Source organism: Pieris brassicae, chromosome 12 (assembly GCF_905147105.1).
Source record: "Pieris brassicae chromosome 12, ilPieBrab1.1, whole genome shotgun sequence".
NCBI classification, from domain to species: domain Eukaryota; kingdom Metazoa; phylum Arthropoda; class Insecta; order Lepidoptera; family Pieridae; genus Pieris; species Pieris brassicae.
Genome location: NC_059676.1, coordinates 7,960,737 through 7,981,561, shown reverse-complemented (window position 1 = coordinate 7,981,561; position 20,825 = coordinate 7,960,737). Strand labels below are relative to the sequence as shown.

At 32.8% G+C, this 20,825-nt stretch overlaps 1 protein-coding gene across 5 annotated transcripts in view; it reads right to left on the bottom strand.

Moving 5' to 3' along the window:
- Positions 1 to 20,825, bottom strand: part of LOC123717551 (mitogen-activated protein kinase-binding protein 1) — a 69,145-nt gene that overhangs the window by 30,608 nt on the left and 17,712 nt on the right. For 4 of the 5 annotated variants that reach the window (XM_045673603.1, XM_045673605.1, XM_045673606.1 and 1 more), the window contains exon 3: positions 6,691 to 6,782. In XM_045673603.1, the coding sequence (XP_045529559.1) occupies positions 6,691 to 6,782 (92 nt within the window). Of the gene's footprint in view, positions 1 to 6,690; positions 6,783 to 12,655; positions 12,975 to 20,825 lie in introns of all 5 variants that reach the window. The other variant, XM_045673604.1, reaches the window with a different exon arrangement.

Genomic DNA, 20,825 nt, shown 5'->3' with positions numbered 1-20,825 from the left:
CCTAGTGGCTTCAGCGTGCGACTCTCATCCCTGAGGTCGTAGGTTCGATCCCCGGATGTGCACCAATGGATTTTCTTTCTATGAAAGTGAAGGTATACGTCGTGAGGAAACCGGCTTGCTTTAGACCCAAAAAGTCGACGGTGTGTGTCAGGCACAGAAGGCTGATCACCTACTTGCCTATTCAATTCACAAACAATCATGAAACAGATACAGAAATCTGAGGCCCAAACCTAAAAAAGGTTGTAGCGCCATTGATTTTTTTAAATAATTATACTATACTATAAAACTTGCTCGTGTTTGTTTTAAATAATTGTTACCCCTCATAGTTACCATGCGTCTGGATAGGGGGACGAACCCAAAAATGGGTGTGGTCTAGGTGTGTACACGATCGATAAGTCCAGCGCCGGTACTCTGTAACTTCCAAGCGAAGAGACTGATCCCGACATTTATATGTTCGAAGTTGTTCTTTCAATATGGCTAATTTCGCTACCTTTGCATCGCGCGGTGCAAATCTCAATTTTGGTATCGCTATTTGAAGTTATAGAGCAAGATCCTGTAATGGCCTGTCAGCTTCCACTTCAAAGAAATAACCGACTTCAGAAAAAGTTTATCCGTTGGACTTGTGTTATTTTTGATATTGCAATAATTAAAGAGCATCTACTAAGGACTCTAAGTACTAAACTCTGTATACCCTCTCCTATTTGCTGAAATATATTCCAACCAACAGTGTAAGCTATAACAAAATCGGTTGCGTAGTAACCTAGGTAACAAGAGGCCTTATCAGTTGATAAGTATATAAATTCGATTTTTTTAACAAATAGTGCGTTTATTCTTGATCTGTTTTTCAGGATCTTTGATTGTTTCGCTTCTAGATATTATTAATCAAATATAGATTCGATCCGAAAAAATTCAGGTCGAATTGATCGTCTTTTTCCAGTTTTTTTAAAGTCTGTTCCAAATAGCTGAAAGCCACAGCAAAACATATGAAGTTAATTGAGACACAGACAAAAAAGTTTCGGGACTAATTTGCTAATTAATTATATATATATACTTGTAATGTCCCGTGGCTTCACATGCGTAGACACCGATCTCGTGGTAGTGAAAAGTCTACTAAGTCGGACTATAGATATATTTCTGTTAACATAATGTTTTAATTTACTTAGTTTTTAATTACTTCCTTTCAGATTATTAGATACACACTTGCATTTATAATCTAATCAATACATCGTTTATACTTTACAACGAATATATATCTAATATAATTTTTTTAAATTCGTAACATAATTTACGTAGAATGTCCAACATTAGTAAATTTCAAAGTAATCTACAGGTACTGAAGAATTCATGATATGAAGTAGATACATTTTCTTGTTCTATCATCAATAGTTTCCACAGCCCACGCGATGATAGATTTTTTATTGATAATTTTTTCACACGTTTGTAATATTCATTTTTTTTTTAAATTTAATATTGCCTATGTCAGTCAGTGAAGATGCAGCTTTGTAATGGTACTACTAACTAATTTTTGTGTGAAAACATAACAAACATACAAACAAAAACACAAATGTTTATAATATTAGTATAGATATATATATATATATATATTGAACATCATTTATATTATTGAGTACCAATAATAAATATTGTATAATCTTCATCATACTAATTATAAACTCTGATGAAATTGGTTTGCAAAGCACCATTAAATATGACCACAAGCGAATTGAATAAAAATGTATAAAAAAATTCTCACTATTTCTAAAATTAAATATTTAGTACATACTTTAATACGTTTAATATATTCATGTTAGTTTATTAATTCGACATAGATACATATAATATATTACAGGGCAAACATGGAGGAGTCTCGCCTGAAATGATACCCTGAGACACACTGCCGAGAAAGCCCGGTAGTACTTTGCCAGCCTTTGGTAACTTGGTACGCTCTTTTCATATACCAATTTCATTTACTCAAAATATTATACAGCTCATGAACGACTCCGTCTATTAGTGTATAAACATTATGTAATGTTTGTGCTTATCGTGGTCAGATGCACGACAAAACACAGTTGTTCGTATATGCAATGAAACCTAATACATACTAAGTACCATTGACACATCATTTGAATTTAGAACAGTCCTTTAGATTGGTAATGCATGAAATTTGCAACTCCAATGTATATACATAATATATTTAATTATAAAACATGATGCCGCGTCTTTTCTTGTGCACTTGGACTTCCGCTTACTACTGAATACTTCTGACAGAACAAACGCTGTAATTAAATCTTTCACACGTAACTTATACCAGATAAAAGTTAGTTTAAGATATTTGTTTCATAGAAAGTATTTTTTTATTTAACTAGTCTGGGCATAAATACTGTGACATAAATACTTTTTTTTTTTTTTTAATTACAATTTTGAATTTGGAACACGGCAATGGGGGGTCGGTCGGCCGTCGGTCATATTCCAGACACTTCAAAAGCAAAATATCGTACTATCAACAGATACAACAACACTTCGTCTGTTAGAACTACAAACGCTGTTAATGCTGTTAAAGCCAGAATTCGTCGAAACCCCATTAGAAAGCAAAAAATCTTATCGCGAGAAATGGAAATTACCTTCCCACTAGGATTATGTCGCGTAAATAAGACTTGAAGCTCGGGGCTTATTGTCGATATACAGGACATGCTCTACAACAATATTTACAATTTGAAGAAAGTGGATCGACCAAAACGCCTTCTGTAGCGATACTATAGGTGAAAAGCACAGCTATGTGATATTTACCGATGAAAAAAATTTCACGATTGAAGAACACTACAATAAGCAAAATGATAAAGTTTACGCTCAAGTTCTAAAGAAGCTCATCAAGCGATCAGAAAGTTACAACATGTTCATCATCCTGCGTCAGTGATGGTCTGCTGGAGCGTGTCTTATTAAGGAGTCACAAAACTACGTTTTGTGAAAAAGGAGTGAAAACTTCAGTCAAAGAGTATCAAGATACAGTCTTGAATCATGTTGTTAAACCTCTCAGTAATAAACTTTTTTACAAACCTACCAGCAGGATTCCGCACCTGGTAACAGGGCACAAACTACCCAAACCTGGCTTAAAACCAACGGGACTTTATAAGAGCTGAAGACTGGGCCTCATCTAGCCCAAACCTTAACCCTTTATACTTCAAATTATGGTCAGTTTTAGAGAACATGGCCTGCTCTAAACGACACGGCGACATTAAGTCTCTTTAAAAATCTTTGGAGCAAACAGTGGCAAAATTTCCCTTGGAAACAGTGCGTAAACCTATAGATTCGTGGCCAAACAGATTAAGGGCCTGTATAAAAGCTAAAGGTGGGCTTTCGAATAGAATTTTCTTTTTATGCTGATACTTTAATAAATACGTAGGTATTCATTATAATAATATTACATTTCTTAATTATGTAAAAATACATTTTCATTTGTAACTTATGGCTGGACTAGGTAGATTCTTTAATAAATTTACCTAAGAATGTTTGAACTTTGTCGGTGAAACAATTTTGATGACGAGCCAAATCACAGAGAACTAAGTTGTGAACGATTGCTATTAAAAACTTGGCTTCGCAACCAACGGCAGATCGTTCGGAGTACGTGTTCACCATCAACATATAAATAAGGCGACGGAAACGAACAGACAGACATGGTTATGTTGCGTCATTTTGCATAATTCATTGACATTGATGACAAATTTAAAATCAATACAAAAAATATCATAAAGCTAATATAAAATATACATTTATTTAAATCAACACTTAGTCACTAATTGGATGCGTAATTGAAACGATGCCTTTTACACGTAACATATAATTGTAGGTTTAACATATAATAGTAGCGGACCCGACAGACGTCTTAAAACCAAAAATTTCAAGCTTAAAAAAATCATTCAGCAAATTCTGGAATCCCCTTGAACACACACAAAACTTTATTTAGAATGGCCACAAAATCTAAGATTATTTATCATTTTAGGGACATTTTGAATTTTTCAGGTTTCGGAAAGATTTTTCATTTTTATCGTTTCGTTTATTAATGTTCTCTATGTTTAGGATTTTTAAAAAACCTTTTTTTATTATAAAGAATAATCAATTGTTGAAATATTTATAAATATGTGAGCACTAACATGTGCATCTACATAACAAAGTTATCTACTGCATTGTTTTTTTTTTATAAAAACATGCGCCTATTTTATTTTAGTATAGTAAGTTTTTGTCACATCGTATCAAATCAATGTATAGATAATATTATAAAAACTTTTTTAAAAGAGTAAATATGTAGTTTCTTGTCCATTCTTCACCATATGAAACCACAGTTGTTTTCTTTGTTTTTTATTTATTCTTCCCCCATATAACATTTACAACAATAAATAAGATTACAGTTGAGAAGGTGTTTGGAAGGGACAATTAGAGATAGTTTTAACATGTAATTTTGACTTTCTAAAGCCTTTTTAAAATGCCTAATTGAAATACATGACAAACTTTGACTTTAATCATATTGATTACCTTAACCTACTATTAAAATTTCGTGTATTGTCCCTCTCATCAGACGAAACTTCACCGATATCCAGATCCAGCATTCTGATAAACGAGCTAGGTCTGGTACAGGTCTCCCCTCACTTTAAAATCAATTCTACTTTAGTATCTTGTATGTTATTTTTCTTAAGTAAAAATTTATGTGTGCCAAGCTTTTGTAAATAAATGTAAACTTCGCGCGAATAAAAACTCATTATTAAGATCTGGATTTTGCTAGTCAGTGAAGACTTCAGAAATGAACCATCGGTTACGTCTGACTCTACAGCATCAGAAATTTGAATTTTCATAATGGTTTGCATCCCCTGACTAATACCTGTACTATACATAAAATAAAAAAAATAATCAATGGCGCTACAACCTTTTTAGGTCTGGGCCTCAGATTCTGTATCTGTTTCATGATCATTTGTTAATCGAATAGACAAGTAGGTGATCAGCCTTCTGTGCCTGACGCAAGCCGTCGACTTTTCTGGATCTAAGGCAAGCCGGGTTCCTCACATAGAAAGAAACTTCATGTGCTTTACATAGAAAGAAAATCCATTGGGGCACAGCCGGGATCGAACCTACGACCTCAGGGATGAGAGTTGCACGCTGAAGCAACTAGGCCAACAGTGCCTGTACTATACTTGCAAAATTATTTCGAAAAATTTAATATCCAAGGCCCTATATATATACTCTTTAAACCGCATTGCAGTCGCAATTGGATTAAAACAATTTGAGTGGAAGTCGGATCGCATTTCAATCTCAACCAAGGTCTGACCCACTGACCTATCAACTATTCGTTTATAGTTGAATGCTCATAATGCATTTAAAAAGCCTCTTACATAAGTACTAATCAAGTTTATCTCGTTAATAAATAAACTATATCAAAGAGATTTGAGGCGGGCTGGTAAAAGGTAGAAGTCGTGATTGCGGAACGTACTGGAGTGGAACGGCATCAAATCCGCCGAGGAACTGTTTAGACTAGGACAAGATGCCCGGCAATTCAAGTTGTATACAGCCATCCTTAGAACTAAAGTGGCACCAGAAAAAGAAGAATGTTAAATTTCATGGTTACATACGCACTGTAACTTCACCTTTAAATATTTATACTAAATACAAAATTTAAAGTCTCTAAAACTCAGCCAATAGTTCTAATGCTTTTGTTTATTTATTAAAGTTCACCACATCCTTTAATGCTATGTTACAAGCTAGCAATTTTAGTTAGTACTAGTAATTTCTTGATTTTTAATTCGGACTAGGTACCAAATAGGCGCTGAACAATGAAATTCATCAGACCAGTACCGAATGTGTCAATCTCAAGTAATGTATATATTCTTATATACATGAAGAAACGTTACCGATTGTTTCAATAAAAAAATTCATCTGAATGCTGTGTCTTATTATATTATGAATATGTATTTGTTGTTTATAAACACCGTTATAAGGTATGACAAAAACATCAGGTTAAATACAATATTTTTATGCGGATTTGACTGTTGTCATAAGCTAATTCATAGTTAATGCCGCCCCTAACCCGCCTATACCTAGATAGTTTTTACATGACAAGTCCGTGTTAATATTATGTCTAAGTACAAAGCATTATAAAGAGTTCATTTTAAAGCAAAGGTAATATACAAATTTCTAACAAATTAACCAGATGTTTTTAACAAGATGCAAGGGGAGGAGGCTCACTTGATGCTAAGTGATTCCGCCGACCATAGACACTGTCATTACCAGAAGGCACGCAAGTAGATTGGCAGCCTTTGAAGAATTGGTACGCAGTTATACGATTTAAGCAACATCTAGACACTAATCTATCCGCTGGATAACACTTATGTTAAATAATATAAGTTATGGAAGATTTCAAATGTTCATAGTAACGAGTATAGTTTTCTCTGGTTTTTCTCACGATGTTTTCCTTTACCGTACTAGTGAGTATTGTATGCGCACATAGACCGAAAGTTGCAGAGCTGGGGATGGATCCTACGACCTACGACGAGCATTTTAAAATATTGCAGTTTTACCCTATCGTTTTCCGGTAGAAGAGGTTATATTAGATAACTTGTAAATTATCTTCCGCCACACGGAAATCTATCTATCTATGAAAATTGTTTTGCCTGTCGAGATCTTTGAATTTTACAATTATAAACTCACCCGGCTGGATATGCTACTAGTTCAGAATTCGGATCGCAGTCCAGTGCCGCATTACTGCTCACTGTCAAGCCATACACAGTCTCCAACTTAATCTGTGAACAAACACACAATATTAATAATAGTTAACCTTGGTGTATAATGAAGAAATAATATATATATAATTAATTTTAATATTACATAGTCATCTTATACAAATGGTATAATTAATTTAAGCTATAGACTGCGCATGCGGCCCATAACGTAAGCTTCAATTCTCAGGGTACGATTTAGATTAATTCATTCATCAAGTATAATAGTATATACGATATATATGTATACAGATATACAACAGAAATATCTTTGTCCCGTGCTCCATTTTTTTATCAATACACATAATTAACATACATACATTAATGACATGTATGTAAGTATGTATGTTAATTATAACGTAGAGTAAATATTCGTTACTTCTTTACTTTATACTTTACGATATGAAAGTAGTATTTCTGAATCGTATCACCGAATACATTTCGGATTACATATCTGTCACTAAATTTTAATGATTGAAATTAGTTAAAACTATATATACTAAATACAAAATTTAAAGTTTCTAAAACTTAGCCAATAGTTCTAATGATTTTGTTTATTTATTAAAGTTCACCACATCCTTTAATGCTATGTTACAAGCTAGCAATTTTAGTTAGTACTAGTAATTTCTTGCTTTTTAATTCGGACTAGGTACCAAATATGCGCTGAACAATGAAATTCATCAGACCAGTACCGAATGTGTCAATCTCAAGTAATGTATATATTGTTGTATACATGAAGAATTCGAATGTTATCTTCACAACTCCAACGCGCTCTATAAATGATACAAAGGTATTTTTTTGTTACACTCAGTATTAAGTGGAAAATCCTACTGTACATAATATATAAAAACAGGTTTCAGTAATCAGTATTATTTACTTGTAATAACCTACAAATATTATATACCTTTGTCTTTGTTTGACATTTAGGAAACCATATTAAACATACATAGACTTAATAATAGCCTAGCAATCAGATCTGTGGCCGAGAAGCTAAGCAGCAATAATAAATTATTGATCGAAACTATTGCGTTAGGTTCATTTTCATGTGTAACAACGTTTGAGATTTGCCGCCAATTCATAAAAACAAATGACAAATAAATGCAATATACTACATTATGATACCAAAGAGTTCTAAAATTGAAATTCGAAAAAGTTTTCATTAGCAATGTTTGTAACGGGCCAGTTCTAAACATTTTCAGTGTTACCCACGTACACATATTTTTCATGCACACATTCACATAAGTTAGTATGTCATTCACACGCACAAAATCACACAGTCATAGGATATATTTATTATTTTTCACTACCATCGTTTTAAAACGAACTGTGTTATTTGATTTGTTAAAAAATGTTAATAAAGAAGAGCGAGGCTTCGCTGTCACAGGTTTTTGACAGACTAAGGAGCTCGCAATCTGAACTCTATATATAGCTAAAAAAATAAATATTTTTTCGACAAATAAAGTTTCATAGTTCATGAAAAATTTGTCTATTCTACCGCTGGTATAGTTTTTCAGACTCATTTACAATATAATTACTAATAGAAATAACATTACTACACGATCTCTGAATTTTACGTCAAAATACTGAAATTCCGATTTAAAATAATGTATACGTATAGGTAGCACAATGTACACTTATGGACGTCAAAAATACAATTTTCATTTACTGCCGGTTCTCAAATAGTAACATATATATCATGTACCATACTTTTTACGCATAGTTATTATAGATAATAAAGACTTTCCTTTCCTTTTTGACATCATTTATGTTATTTAACTAGCATAAAACACTGAAGTAACTAAATACGTAATGCAATCTTGAGTTATAAGTGCATATCAAAAACAAAAGAGGTAAACCCGTTTTAACATAATATGAAGGCACATTTCACAACAACAGAAAATATAATAATATGTAGAATAAATTAAATTAAAGATGTATATTATGTTTAAAGTATCAAAACGTTGTTTTTCTCTCTGTTTGTGGAAATATTTTCTTTTTAACACTTGTTTATCAGGCATTTAAAATATATACTATTTTTTATGGTGGTGGTATACGAGCAAGGAGGCAGCTGATGTTAAGTGATAGCGCCACCCATGGAAATTCACATTGCCAGAAGGCTCGCAAGTACATTGCCGGTCTTTTAAGAATTGGTACGCTCTTGAAGGACCCTAAGTACTGTGGTGTAGCGCTTCAGGACTAAGGAAATATATACATATATATGTACCTCCCACACTACATACATACCTATCCCGTTTTCAAGTATACTATTAAATTTTAATGATTGAACGATACGTATTGAATATTTTTTTATTAATATAGTTTTAAAATTAATTAAATACTCCACAATTTGAATTATAATAAAACTAATATTAAGCTAAGCCAGTCAATCTTTGACGACCTTAAGCCTAAAGCCACTACAATATATGCATACATTTTGATTAACAACTTATACGTAAAGAATAATTATTACAATATTTTTTATATCCCAGTTATATTTGTCAACGAATAAGTTAGTAGTTATCCTACAACTGGGTTTTATTAAAAGCATTGATCATTAATCCTACGGAACATTTAAGTTTAAACGTGAGTAATATAACAAGACTATAAAAATTTTATTACGATGCCAAGTCAAGGCCGTGAACCGGTTTTGTCGTCCTTGCAAAGGCGTCTTCTGAATGAAGATTGTATTAATCTGTTTTAGGTATTTTCTGATTTGTTATTCGTCTTTTGAGCCAGACACGGCCCTCAATTTCCGTCTACTCATACGTCCTTGATTGAAATGATAAATCAATGGCGCTACAACCTTTTTAGGTCTTGGCCTCAGATTTTTGTATCTGTTTCATAATCATTTGTTAAACTAATAGGTAAGAAGGTGATCAGCCTTCTGTGCCTGACACACGCCGTCGGCTTTTTGGATCTAAGGCAAGCCGGTTTCCTCAAGATGTTCTCCTTCACCGTTCGATCTAATGTTAAATGCGCACATAGACAGAAAATCCATTGATGCACAGCAGGGGATCGAACCTACGACCTCAGGGAGAGTCGCACGCTGAAGCCATTAGGCCAACACTGTTGGCATGTTTGAATTACATATTAATAAAAGTTATTTTTATTTTATAACGAAATGACATTGGTAGCCTTTAAGACCTAAGAGATAGCAGAAAGCTACGTTGATTAAGAAAAAAGATACAATTATTTAAAGCTTACCGCTTTTGCGACCTGCATTCCAGCAGTAGTGGGCTTTGTACATAAACAAAATACATTTTTTGGTCACCAACTAAGCTTATAACAAAATATGCACATCACAATTTCACAAAAAGGAGTTTCTATAAAGAAATCAAATTCACATATCGTAATTTTCGTGTAATGTTGTACTTGTCTATGCGAGTCAGTGACAAACTAGTCGTCCATAAACAAACATTGTTCCCACAGAAACACGTTCCAAATCAACAATGTTTTTATAATAGTGACATTACTGCGAGACTACCAGTTTTTATAACTCTACTAAGAAAACCGTTACTGCTGAATAGCTTTCGTGTGAAATGAAAATCCAAGCCAATAGTAGTAAAATTAATAAAAACAATACCTTAAGAAAAGCACTTCTTGAACGGATTGAAGCTATGTATTATTATTAAAAACTTACAATTGTTTACATAATTTAAAATTCTTCAATCCGTTCAAAAAGTGTTTTTCTTAATGTGTAAAAGCTATGTTAAAAAAAGACAAAACTATAAAACAATACCTTTTTGTATATTGTATCCTACTAAAATCCAGCGATGGATAGAAGTATTCTTGGAATTAAACTGAGTTCGAACTAACAAACAGAAAAATAAACAAATAAGCAACATGCCCTACAATTCAATTGGAGATTTGCTGGTCACGTAGCCCCTTATACAGATGGTCCAAAACGGCAATCGAATGGACTGGCCCAAACAGGCAAGGAAACAAGGGTAGACGAGCGATGAGGTTGATTGAGATTGAGGTTGAGGTTGCAAAATGAAATAGGGTAGAAAAAGTTGGAGACGGCCTTCTCCCTGTCTTGTTTATATATTTTATGTTATTTAATTCATTATGTGTAAACAAATAAAGGGTTATTATTACACTATCACTAGACTACTATAAGTCTCCGAAGTGTCCGATAGATGTACTGAAATAAGTTCTGCTTTCCGTCCACATCGCTTCGAAATAATATGTATAATATACATATAGCCCTAATCGCACCATACTACTCTTAGATATGTATCTAAGATATCCCCTCGATTAGGAGTTCCCAGATTACAGCAAATTACATAATAGATACGCCTTTAACAAATTTGTGCACTATGCTTTATCAAATCTCGTACCAATAATCTCAAAGCTCGTTCTATTATGAAATAACATATATGTTGTGCAAGCACACACTGACACAATTCCAATACACGTTCGCCTACGAAAAAATATCGCAGCCTATAATATCATGTCACGATTAACGAGTAAAGCACTCCATCAGATGTGATGCAATTGTTCGTTGAGGAGCACGGCCATATTCGATTTCTAAAGAACGAATGTGTAAGATTTGAGTAGTTGTTCTACAGAAAACAATATATTTGAGATTGATGCTTTGAAGCGTAAACGCATGAAGGTTTATACCTTAATAGGTATTACTTTGATAGTCATAATAATGTAGAAATTCGTTTTATAAATAAACTATTGAAATCCGGTTTGTGGTTGAAAGTAATGAATTTTTTTAATGTTTACTTGCCGACCCGTCACACACTGTCATGCCATCTAAAGATTATTACAGTACTAACATCTCTATGAAAAAATAGGGGTTTGGCGGTAGAAAATTAAGCAAATATGTCAACTGTCAAGTTCTGACGTTTGACGTTCTAGAATAGTCACTTTAATGGAAAATCACAAACAAATTAAAATGAATTTTGTAAATAAATGGGGTTGGTCATCGTTATTACTCAGGGGAAAAGTTTACGCCCTGTTACCAGACCTACCCGCTATACAAAATTTCATAAAAATAGGTCAAGCATACGGAGGAGTTTAGCCACAAATACTGTGGCAAGATAATTTTATACATGTTATCATGTATGATTCAAACGCAGTTCTATTTATATGATACACATGCAGATAGTTAAGTAGGTACTAGTATAAGTACTCTCAGAGCATTCCCTATATAGGGAAAAGTAGGTATGTACTTCTCTTTTAACTTTCCCGGTAATCAAACCGTAATAAAAGTAATATTCAGTCTGACTCAATACTGACTCAGAGCAACTTTTAAACTCCAATTTAAACAATAAAGTCGTCACAAAAATGATATCATTTCAAACAAGAAGATTACTGTAATAGTCGGTGATAAACATTGTTTGTGTGGGTTTATCAAACTACCTTCAGACACGGCGTAGCTTACCTATCATACACTCTTTATATTAATGAATATTTCAACATTTATAACAACAACTCTGGCATTGAGTGTTGTCCCTTGTTCTATAAAAAAGAAACACCTCAGATCTGACCGAGAACGAACTATGTACAGCATTCAACCCTAAGAGTAAGCATATGTCAAAATGCTATATATTTTTGACATACGCAAGTCGCACTTAACGCTAAGTTTTGTTTTTGAATATCACTAAATCCTCCTTGGGTATTTTAGTAGATTTTTTTAGAGTTGTCTAACATGTTTACAAAGTATTAAAATCACTGAGACTCTTTACTAAATTCAATATAGTATATATAAATTCACGTATAAGAAAACATAACTAAACTATTCTCTACAATTTACGATACATTACGTTTTCTATACCTGACCCAGAACTCCCATATTTCTATGTCGTCTAATTGTATCCGGTGAAATTTCAACAAAAACATAATTCTCCTATAATTTCCTGATTGATTACTTATAGTAAACTCACCTCATACGCCGGTGTATGGATGCTGTCCTTAATGACAGGCGCACTGTTCCTCGGTCCAATAAACGCCATGTTCTCATTTTAAAATGTCAATATCAATTAAAATTGCGTTGACACAAGGTCAACTGTCACTTAACGGGACAAATATTTCTTCGTAACAAATCACGCGCCAAGCTCGATAACACAATGACACTGTCAATTTTGAATATCGAATTTAAATGTCACTTCAACTCGTGCACTATCACTGCATTCCAATATAAACTCAACTCCGGTCACAGAATCAGTTTCCCGTTACCATGGCAACGTATGAAGCGTGTAATTGCTGATAATACAAATGGTTTAGAAAAGGTATGATGTCAAACGAATTAAAACGAAGTATACTATTGACTTGTTGAAGCTACGGCGGAATATGTAATATGATCATTTAATAGAAGTATTAAGAATATCCATAGCGCTAATTTGAATCTCCTGCATCATGAGCACACCCCACATACACACCCACATTCACACTATCACACAGCACAGCCGAATTAGATATTACGTTTTTTTTTCCTTTCGTGTATGAACCCTTTTATATATATATATATTGTATTCCATCTTTGGCTAAATTTTTAGTGTAATTGTTTTTTGATACATATAACTTATGTTATCTGTAGGATAATAGTTGAAAAATATAAATAAATTGATTTCTTCATAAAATTAAAAAAAATGTCAAACATTTTCAAGATATTAATTGTAGACTAACAATCGTTTCATAAACCTATGTCTTATCAATATCACACCGAGTCAGTATCAAATAATACCTAATTTGATTGCTTTTTCAATGAAGCGAACACACGAAACCGGTAGATGTAGCGACACAAACTAACGTATTATCACGTTTTTATCAAATGGACGTAAATTTGTTCAACCTTGTGTAATACCTGCACGATAAGGCTGTATAAGGGACCTATTAAAGGTATTTTATAAAAGCAATTAATTCGAGAATTGACTTCCAGTAAATGTTAAATATACCTTCTTTAAGAATCGTTTAAACCCGTGTAGCAATTATTCCACTATAAACAAATAATATTGTTAATAGTTTATTTGTGGAATGGGTTGACATTTTGTTCGCGGACTTAGTTTCATTAAAGGTTTTTATTAAAATTTTAGTATACGGTTATGAGACTCACAATCCATTTTTAAAATATGTACTGTTGCGTAGAGATGTGGAGTCACTCTGTACTCTCTAACGCATTTATCACGGAGAGTGTTCAGAGGAGTTGTTTGAAGCTGATTTCCATCATCGGATGTTGAGGAAAAATACGAAATACCAGCTGTATCACTTCTTACAATATTCAAGACAGTTTTTGCGCACCTACTCTATGTGGAGACTACACTAGCAACACGCTGAAGTATTTCCGAAGCAAGTCGACTTAAATCCCTTAAGAAAAGCACTCGCAATGCCTATATGTATACACGTATGATACACATATCTATACTTATATTATAAAACGAAACATACTATTAATCAGATCATTTAAATGTATGACTTCATGTATGATTGTAACGAAGACAACATAGAACATAAATATGATATCAAAGTATTATAAATGAATATGCAGCCGTACGAAGCCGGGACGGGGCACTACTCCACAATCATCAGTTATCATTAATCATGCATAAAGTCAGTAGAAAGTTGAAGCATTGCCAATTAAAAGGAAATATTTCAAGAGAAAGTCATATCAATTGTAGGGTGGCAACATTGAGTTCTTTAGACCCTTCACCGCAATTACTGCGATGAATTTCGTTATAGTTACATAGGGAAATTAATAATATGGACACATACAACTTTTGTGACAATCACTACATTTAGCGAGCCTAAAAGCAAATTTATTTCTGGATCACCTATAGTCGCATTATCAACGAAGTCTTCGGGTCATAAATCATATTTATCTGTCTGTCTCGCTCACACTTACAGGAGAGGTGTAGTGATGTGCGTAAGAATTGTAGAGGTGCATATCGAACGGGAAAAGTACGATTGATATGCGAAATTATGTTATGTATTATTAGACTATATCCGTTATTTCTATTAAATACTTTCATCCATCGGGATTTTTTTAAACTTGTAGCCGACCTTAGTCAAAATTTTCCTTATTGAAGAATTTTCTAGAATTCTAGCCACTGATGGATATTCCTCGTTGTTCTAAAATGAATCAGTGGTATGTTTTATAGTACGTGCGCGAAGCTACATAGTAACGAGTTAAAGTCAAAGTCAAAAATCATTTATTCATATAGGTAAAACAATGTAAACTTATGAACGTCAATAAAAATGAAGTATACATTAAATGCTTCTAATTTTACATTTACTGCCAGTTCTCAAATCAAGGGCGTAGAACGGAAGAGAAGAACTGGCAACAAAGTTGCATTCGACTCAATTTAAAATACGTCGAATTTTGCGATTTTACGTTAGCGGAAATAAAAATGTCTCTAAAATGGATTCAGTATTCACGGTTACAAGACATGAAAATAGGAGTTTCGGTCCTTAGACACTTGATCACTTAGTTAAATTCCCGTACTAAAAGACATATTAATTCTAATTCAAACATAAATACGATGAACCCTTCACTACACTAGATATAGGAACTGGTAAATGGTGTGTGGGTGACCTCAAACGTGCGGACTGACCTTGTGAGGTTATCCCGTCTGTTGGATTACTATTTCAGTTTTAATTTAATTATATCATAATAATTTTAAATATACATTATGTATATGCTTTGTGAAATATTTTTGTTGCTGTGGGTAGGACGAAATGTTTTGCAATGGCTTGGTTTGAGTGTAGCCACAGTGCCCACGATTTTAAATCTTAGATAAATTTGTTCGAAATCCTCGTGGCCACAAAGTTATGTATAATTTATGTTTCCACCACAGTAATATAAACTTTGATAAACTATGTTTTATAATAATAAATAAATGTAAATTAATATATTTTTTTTACTCAAAACAAACCAGGTTTTGATAAAAAAATTATCGGTTATGTTGACGACAATTATCGCCAATTTTCTTTTGAATATTTATATTAAGAAAAAAATATTAAAGTATATATAATTTATAAAAGAAAATATCTGGATTTTTTAGGCAACGCTCGCGGCGTCGACTGTAAGCCCTTACTTGTAAGTTGTAATAGAACTCTCACTTTCAACTTTCATTTATATAACTTATACCTGTATTGTCTTGTATGAGATGTGATAGATCTTGCTACGCAAGTCAAGTCATAATAACTTTTTGTCATGATAATATCGTATCATACATTGACTAACAAATCTTCTGTCTTATAATCCTGGAAACATATTTCAGCTGTCATTTCTGAATCCCTAACACCTAATGGACTGTGAGTACAATATAACATACCGTATAGTATACTTCGTCATATATGACCACATAGATTCAAATGCCAATTTTAAATCCCCTTACATTACATACTGTGACTGTCAATACTCCAACGAGCCGTTGTGGAATCAAGGTACATTTACTTACCACATGTAAAAACTTAACCAATTTTTCTTTTATTTAAAGTAAAGCTATACTAGACACTGTATATGAACTATGAACTATTCCTATAAGTTTTTTTTATCATTTAGAGAGATAGCAGTATAATAACTATAACAATCGTGATGTACAACATGCATCAATTCGTGCAAATATCGATTATTCTAGAGAAAGTCGATTAATCGATTCACTATTACGATAACTTTTACTATCACCGGATGGCTTTACCGATTTAGTATAATGGTTTCTTAACATTTTAATTATACATTTTTTTCAACGATTTATAAAAAAACTATCAAACAAATGCCAATGCCAATGCAAATAAAAATAAAAATATGTTTTCGATAAAATTATAATTTCGTTATATTTTTGTCTTTAAGTCGCAAAAACCTGTTTAAAGGGCTAGTGCGAGTCCAATAGTCTTATACCTAATCGAGTGCCAAAAATTAAGTATACAATCGCTGATATGAAGATGGGTCAAAGTGGTGTATTTGAATTTATTAAAACATTCATAAAATTCCAACAATAGTTAACGGTAAAGCTTAATACAGCCTTAAACATAATTACGATTCCATATGCGGACATATGCAATAAAAAACCGGTAACTTTCCATTTCTAGCGACACTCGATTTACGGAAACGTCGCCATCTTATCCGGAACATCGGGCGCGGGAAATTGCCGCCATATTTGTTTCGAGGTGACGCCTTAAGTTCTATCATTTATGGTTACCGCCATACGCATTGATGGAATCGAAATGAATGCTTGAATATTCCTACAGTACCTAATATAGAACTAAATAAATTTAATACCGTTTACGATGAACAAAGCATTAATGATGGATTCATGGACCAACCCGAGGTGCAATATCGATTTATTTGTCAAATGTCAAATGAAGATGTCAGTCAAGCAGATGGCAGTCAATTCTCTAAATATTACGATTTATGATTGTTACTGCAAGCAATGAATTAATGTTTAATGGTAATAAACTATTTCAAAACAAGATTATATTGCGTAGTATTATTTATTATTTTATAGATAATGTTTGTGAAACCAGCTGCCCACTGAAGTATCGCCGAACTAATTCGGCTAATAAAAGGACCCTAGGTCCTTTAATATAAGATCGTACCAATTGTATAAGGCCGGCAACGCATTTGCGAGCCTTCTGGAAGTTTGAGTGTCTATACATGGGAGAGGATATCACTCGGTATTTTGCCCGTTATCCCACTGTCCTATAAAAAAAACATATATGTAAAAATAGATATTTAAGGTTACAGTATCTGTCATTTTAAAACCTGGTATAACCTAACAATTTCCGAACTCAGTGATTCGTATAAGGCAATTTCGTGGCAATATGAAAGCTATCTCGTTTCCAAGATGTATTCGTTATAATTTAAATCCTAATACATATTTAATTATATGCACAGTCTTGCAAATTGTTTACTGAAAGTAAGTTATAGTTAAGTAAATTACTGTAATTTGTATATGAATATAAATCAGAACCATAATATTTCCCGTGTCTCTACAACCTTTTTAAGATTCAGATTTCTATATCTGTTTCATGATCTTTTGTTAATTTAAAAATCAAATAGGTAATCAGCCTCCTAAACTCGTAAGAATTTTATGAAATACTTCTATATTTTATTTAAATTATTTAATTTATCGATCCTTAACCATTACACTTACTTTTTAAATTATTACAAAAGAAATAAATGTTATTTCTTCCGCTACTTTTAAGACTTTATGAAATATTATAATTTAATATCCTTGGCCCGCTTGTGTTATAAAGCGTAAAATATTATATAACACTATTATTGTCTTTATGTACGCTTCTTCATTGACATCATATGTTTTGTTGAACAGCATACAATACTTACATATATTCAAAGTTACAAATAAAAGTTTTGAAGCAGTGTTGGCCTAACGGCATCAGAAAACATCGTGTGGAAACCAACAAATCACAAATATCCGCAACGTGACGGACATAAGGCTGATCACCTGAAGGCTTGTATAAAAATTATCAAATAAACGGATAAAATCTGAGGCCACACCCATTTACAATTGTAGCGCAGAAGACAGAAAAGAATTTATTTTAAATAAGAAAATAATTGCCACGGTAGCGATTGGATTATATTTAAACAACTGCTTATGCAACTTTACGTTATCAATTAATCTATCAAGTAAGAACGAACTGAATAATTTAACTTATTGATTCGTAGCAACGTTAGCCTCGCTAAAACGTGCTATTCTCAACCCTGAGATACATATGCAGAGCTATGCACCAATCATTTCTCTTATAAATACAAATTAATGCAGTCAGCAAAAAAATACAAAACTACTACAATCATAACAGTTCTTCTTCCAATAATACCTTGGTAAATATAGACAATCTTTTAGCCAATTATCTGTGGTGCCACAGATTCCGTCTGGCGTTGTCGCGGAACGGAATGGCAGTGGGTTACCAGACCGTAACGCTACATTCGGCAATGCGGGCATCTTCCGAAATCACATTTTGACACGATATCTAGATTATAGATTGAAATGAAACACGCAAGCCTTACTGTATCGAGCTGATATAAAATATTCTTATGAATATAAATAACTCATTTCAATACTTACTAGACTAATAAATAAAACTTTTATAGACCTGTATTAGGCTTAAAAAGTTCTAAGCGAAAGAAGGACCGTACAAGTCGAAAAAACTAGTTATTCTAATTTGCTATAGTCCTAATGTTGTAACAGTGTGTATCGTTCTTATGTCACCCCAAACGACCTTCGATATTGCTTTGTATTACGTAACGTTTAAGTATTTACGTAGCACTTATTTGTAATGTGAAAATTTACCAAAACAGCTTATTACGTGATAAATTTGTTGTTTGATAAGACTACAGCATTCCGTCCTTTTATTTCCATACGTAAGCTTATTTTATACACAAACATTACGTACTTTATATTTAGATACCTTACAAAAGCTTTGTTCAGGTCAATTATTACTTAAGCCACTAGCTTAAGAACCATTTTCAATTAAGTCTAGATATTCTGGAGTTTACACATTTATTCACAAAGTTTCACACATAATAAAATTGAATTCAATAAGACGCAAATTTACGACATCTGTGGCACCACGTATAATTTCAGTTTGTTTTGTTAAATGTCAGAAATTATTTGACAAGTAATTTAATGTCTTCAGCCTGTTATTTATATAGATTTCTCATCATATTTATAGCCATCGTAAGGATTGATCGTACCTGATACAAACTGCGTAGATAATCCATGATGTCACACATTATGCAGTTCCAATAAGGAATCCGATAATTATTGAATTTTAAACTGTGGCTTAAGCTTCGACAATACTCGATATTTTCTTTTATTTATAACGATGGACTAGAAACATACCAAGTATTTACCAAAATTTGTAATACTCTAAATCCGTATAAAGAAATCGCAAAATATGCTAAGCTCAATACTCGAAGATTTCTGAACCAATTCGAGTAGATTTTTATTTATTTCTTGAAATTTGAGGAAGATTGTTATGGACGGCAAAATTTATTCGAGAAAATCGAAGTGTCTATATACGGGTAGCATAGCATGATGTTCCAGGTACTGTTATTAAGTTCTTTCGACAAAGTCTAAGAACGCCCACTATGTCCATTTTTACTTGATTAGTACAAAGTGAAATCGAAAAAGTACTCATTGAAGCATCGCACATCGAATTTCATATAAAAAGGTAATAAATATTCAATCAGCAATTATTGATTATGCATACTTATGACTGCTGATTACAAAAGATATTACATACAATTCATTGTTTACAGATACCTCTTGGGAAACCGCCTTACTTTTAATATTACTACAAGTATCTTTAAATTATTGAGAGCCACGAGAGTGACAAGGACAAAATACTTAAAAGTTTATAAATGAGAGAGTTTTCAACAAATCATACAAATACCGTAAAAACGCATTTTTCACTCAGTGGACCATGAAATAATCGTTGCATGTTAAGTGTTAGATTGCATTATATAAATATATTTAAACCTGATTCTGTATGGTTTTCGAACAAACCTAACTCGTGCATTCATGTAATCGCGAAAGTTTGTATAAGCAGAAAACCACTAAATACATACTTTTGAATTCAGCCTTTCTCTATACCATTTTGGTGCGATAAAAGGAGATATAGTGCGGAAACCAACATTCTTACACCTTTATTCGGCGGCGTGTATCACTGAAGAAAAAATATCAGTGATATATAATATATAACATTTACAACAATAAATAAGACAATAACATTTGTTGTTGTAAATGTTTTATGTTATATATATATGCAGAAATCATTCTATAAAGGGTGTAGGTATCTGGGTTATAAAGGCAGCTAACTGAATTATTATACACAATTTTTCCGGAAGGATCAAACCGTCCATGGACGCTCACCATGACAGAGGGCTCGCGAGTGCGTTGCCGGCCTTTTATTAGATACGCTCTTTTTCTGAAAGACCATACATTTCTGAAATACTTCGGTGGGCAGCTGGTTCCTTATAGTGGTGGTGCGCATAGGAGCAAATAAAACTAATCTATTCGACCTTCAATAAAATAAATCCAAGTAAATAATATTCTTTCCGCATTTATGTAAACAAGTCTATAGAAGGCTTAC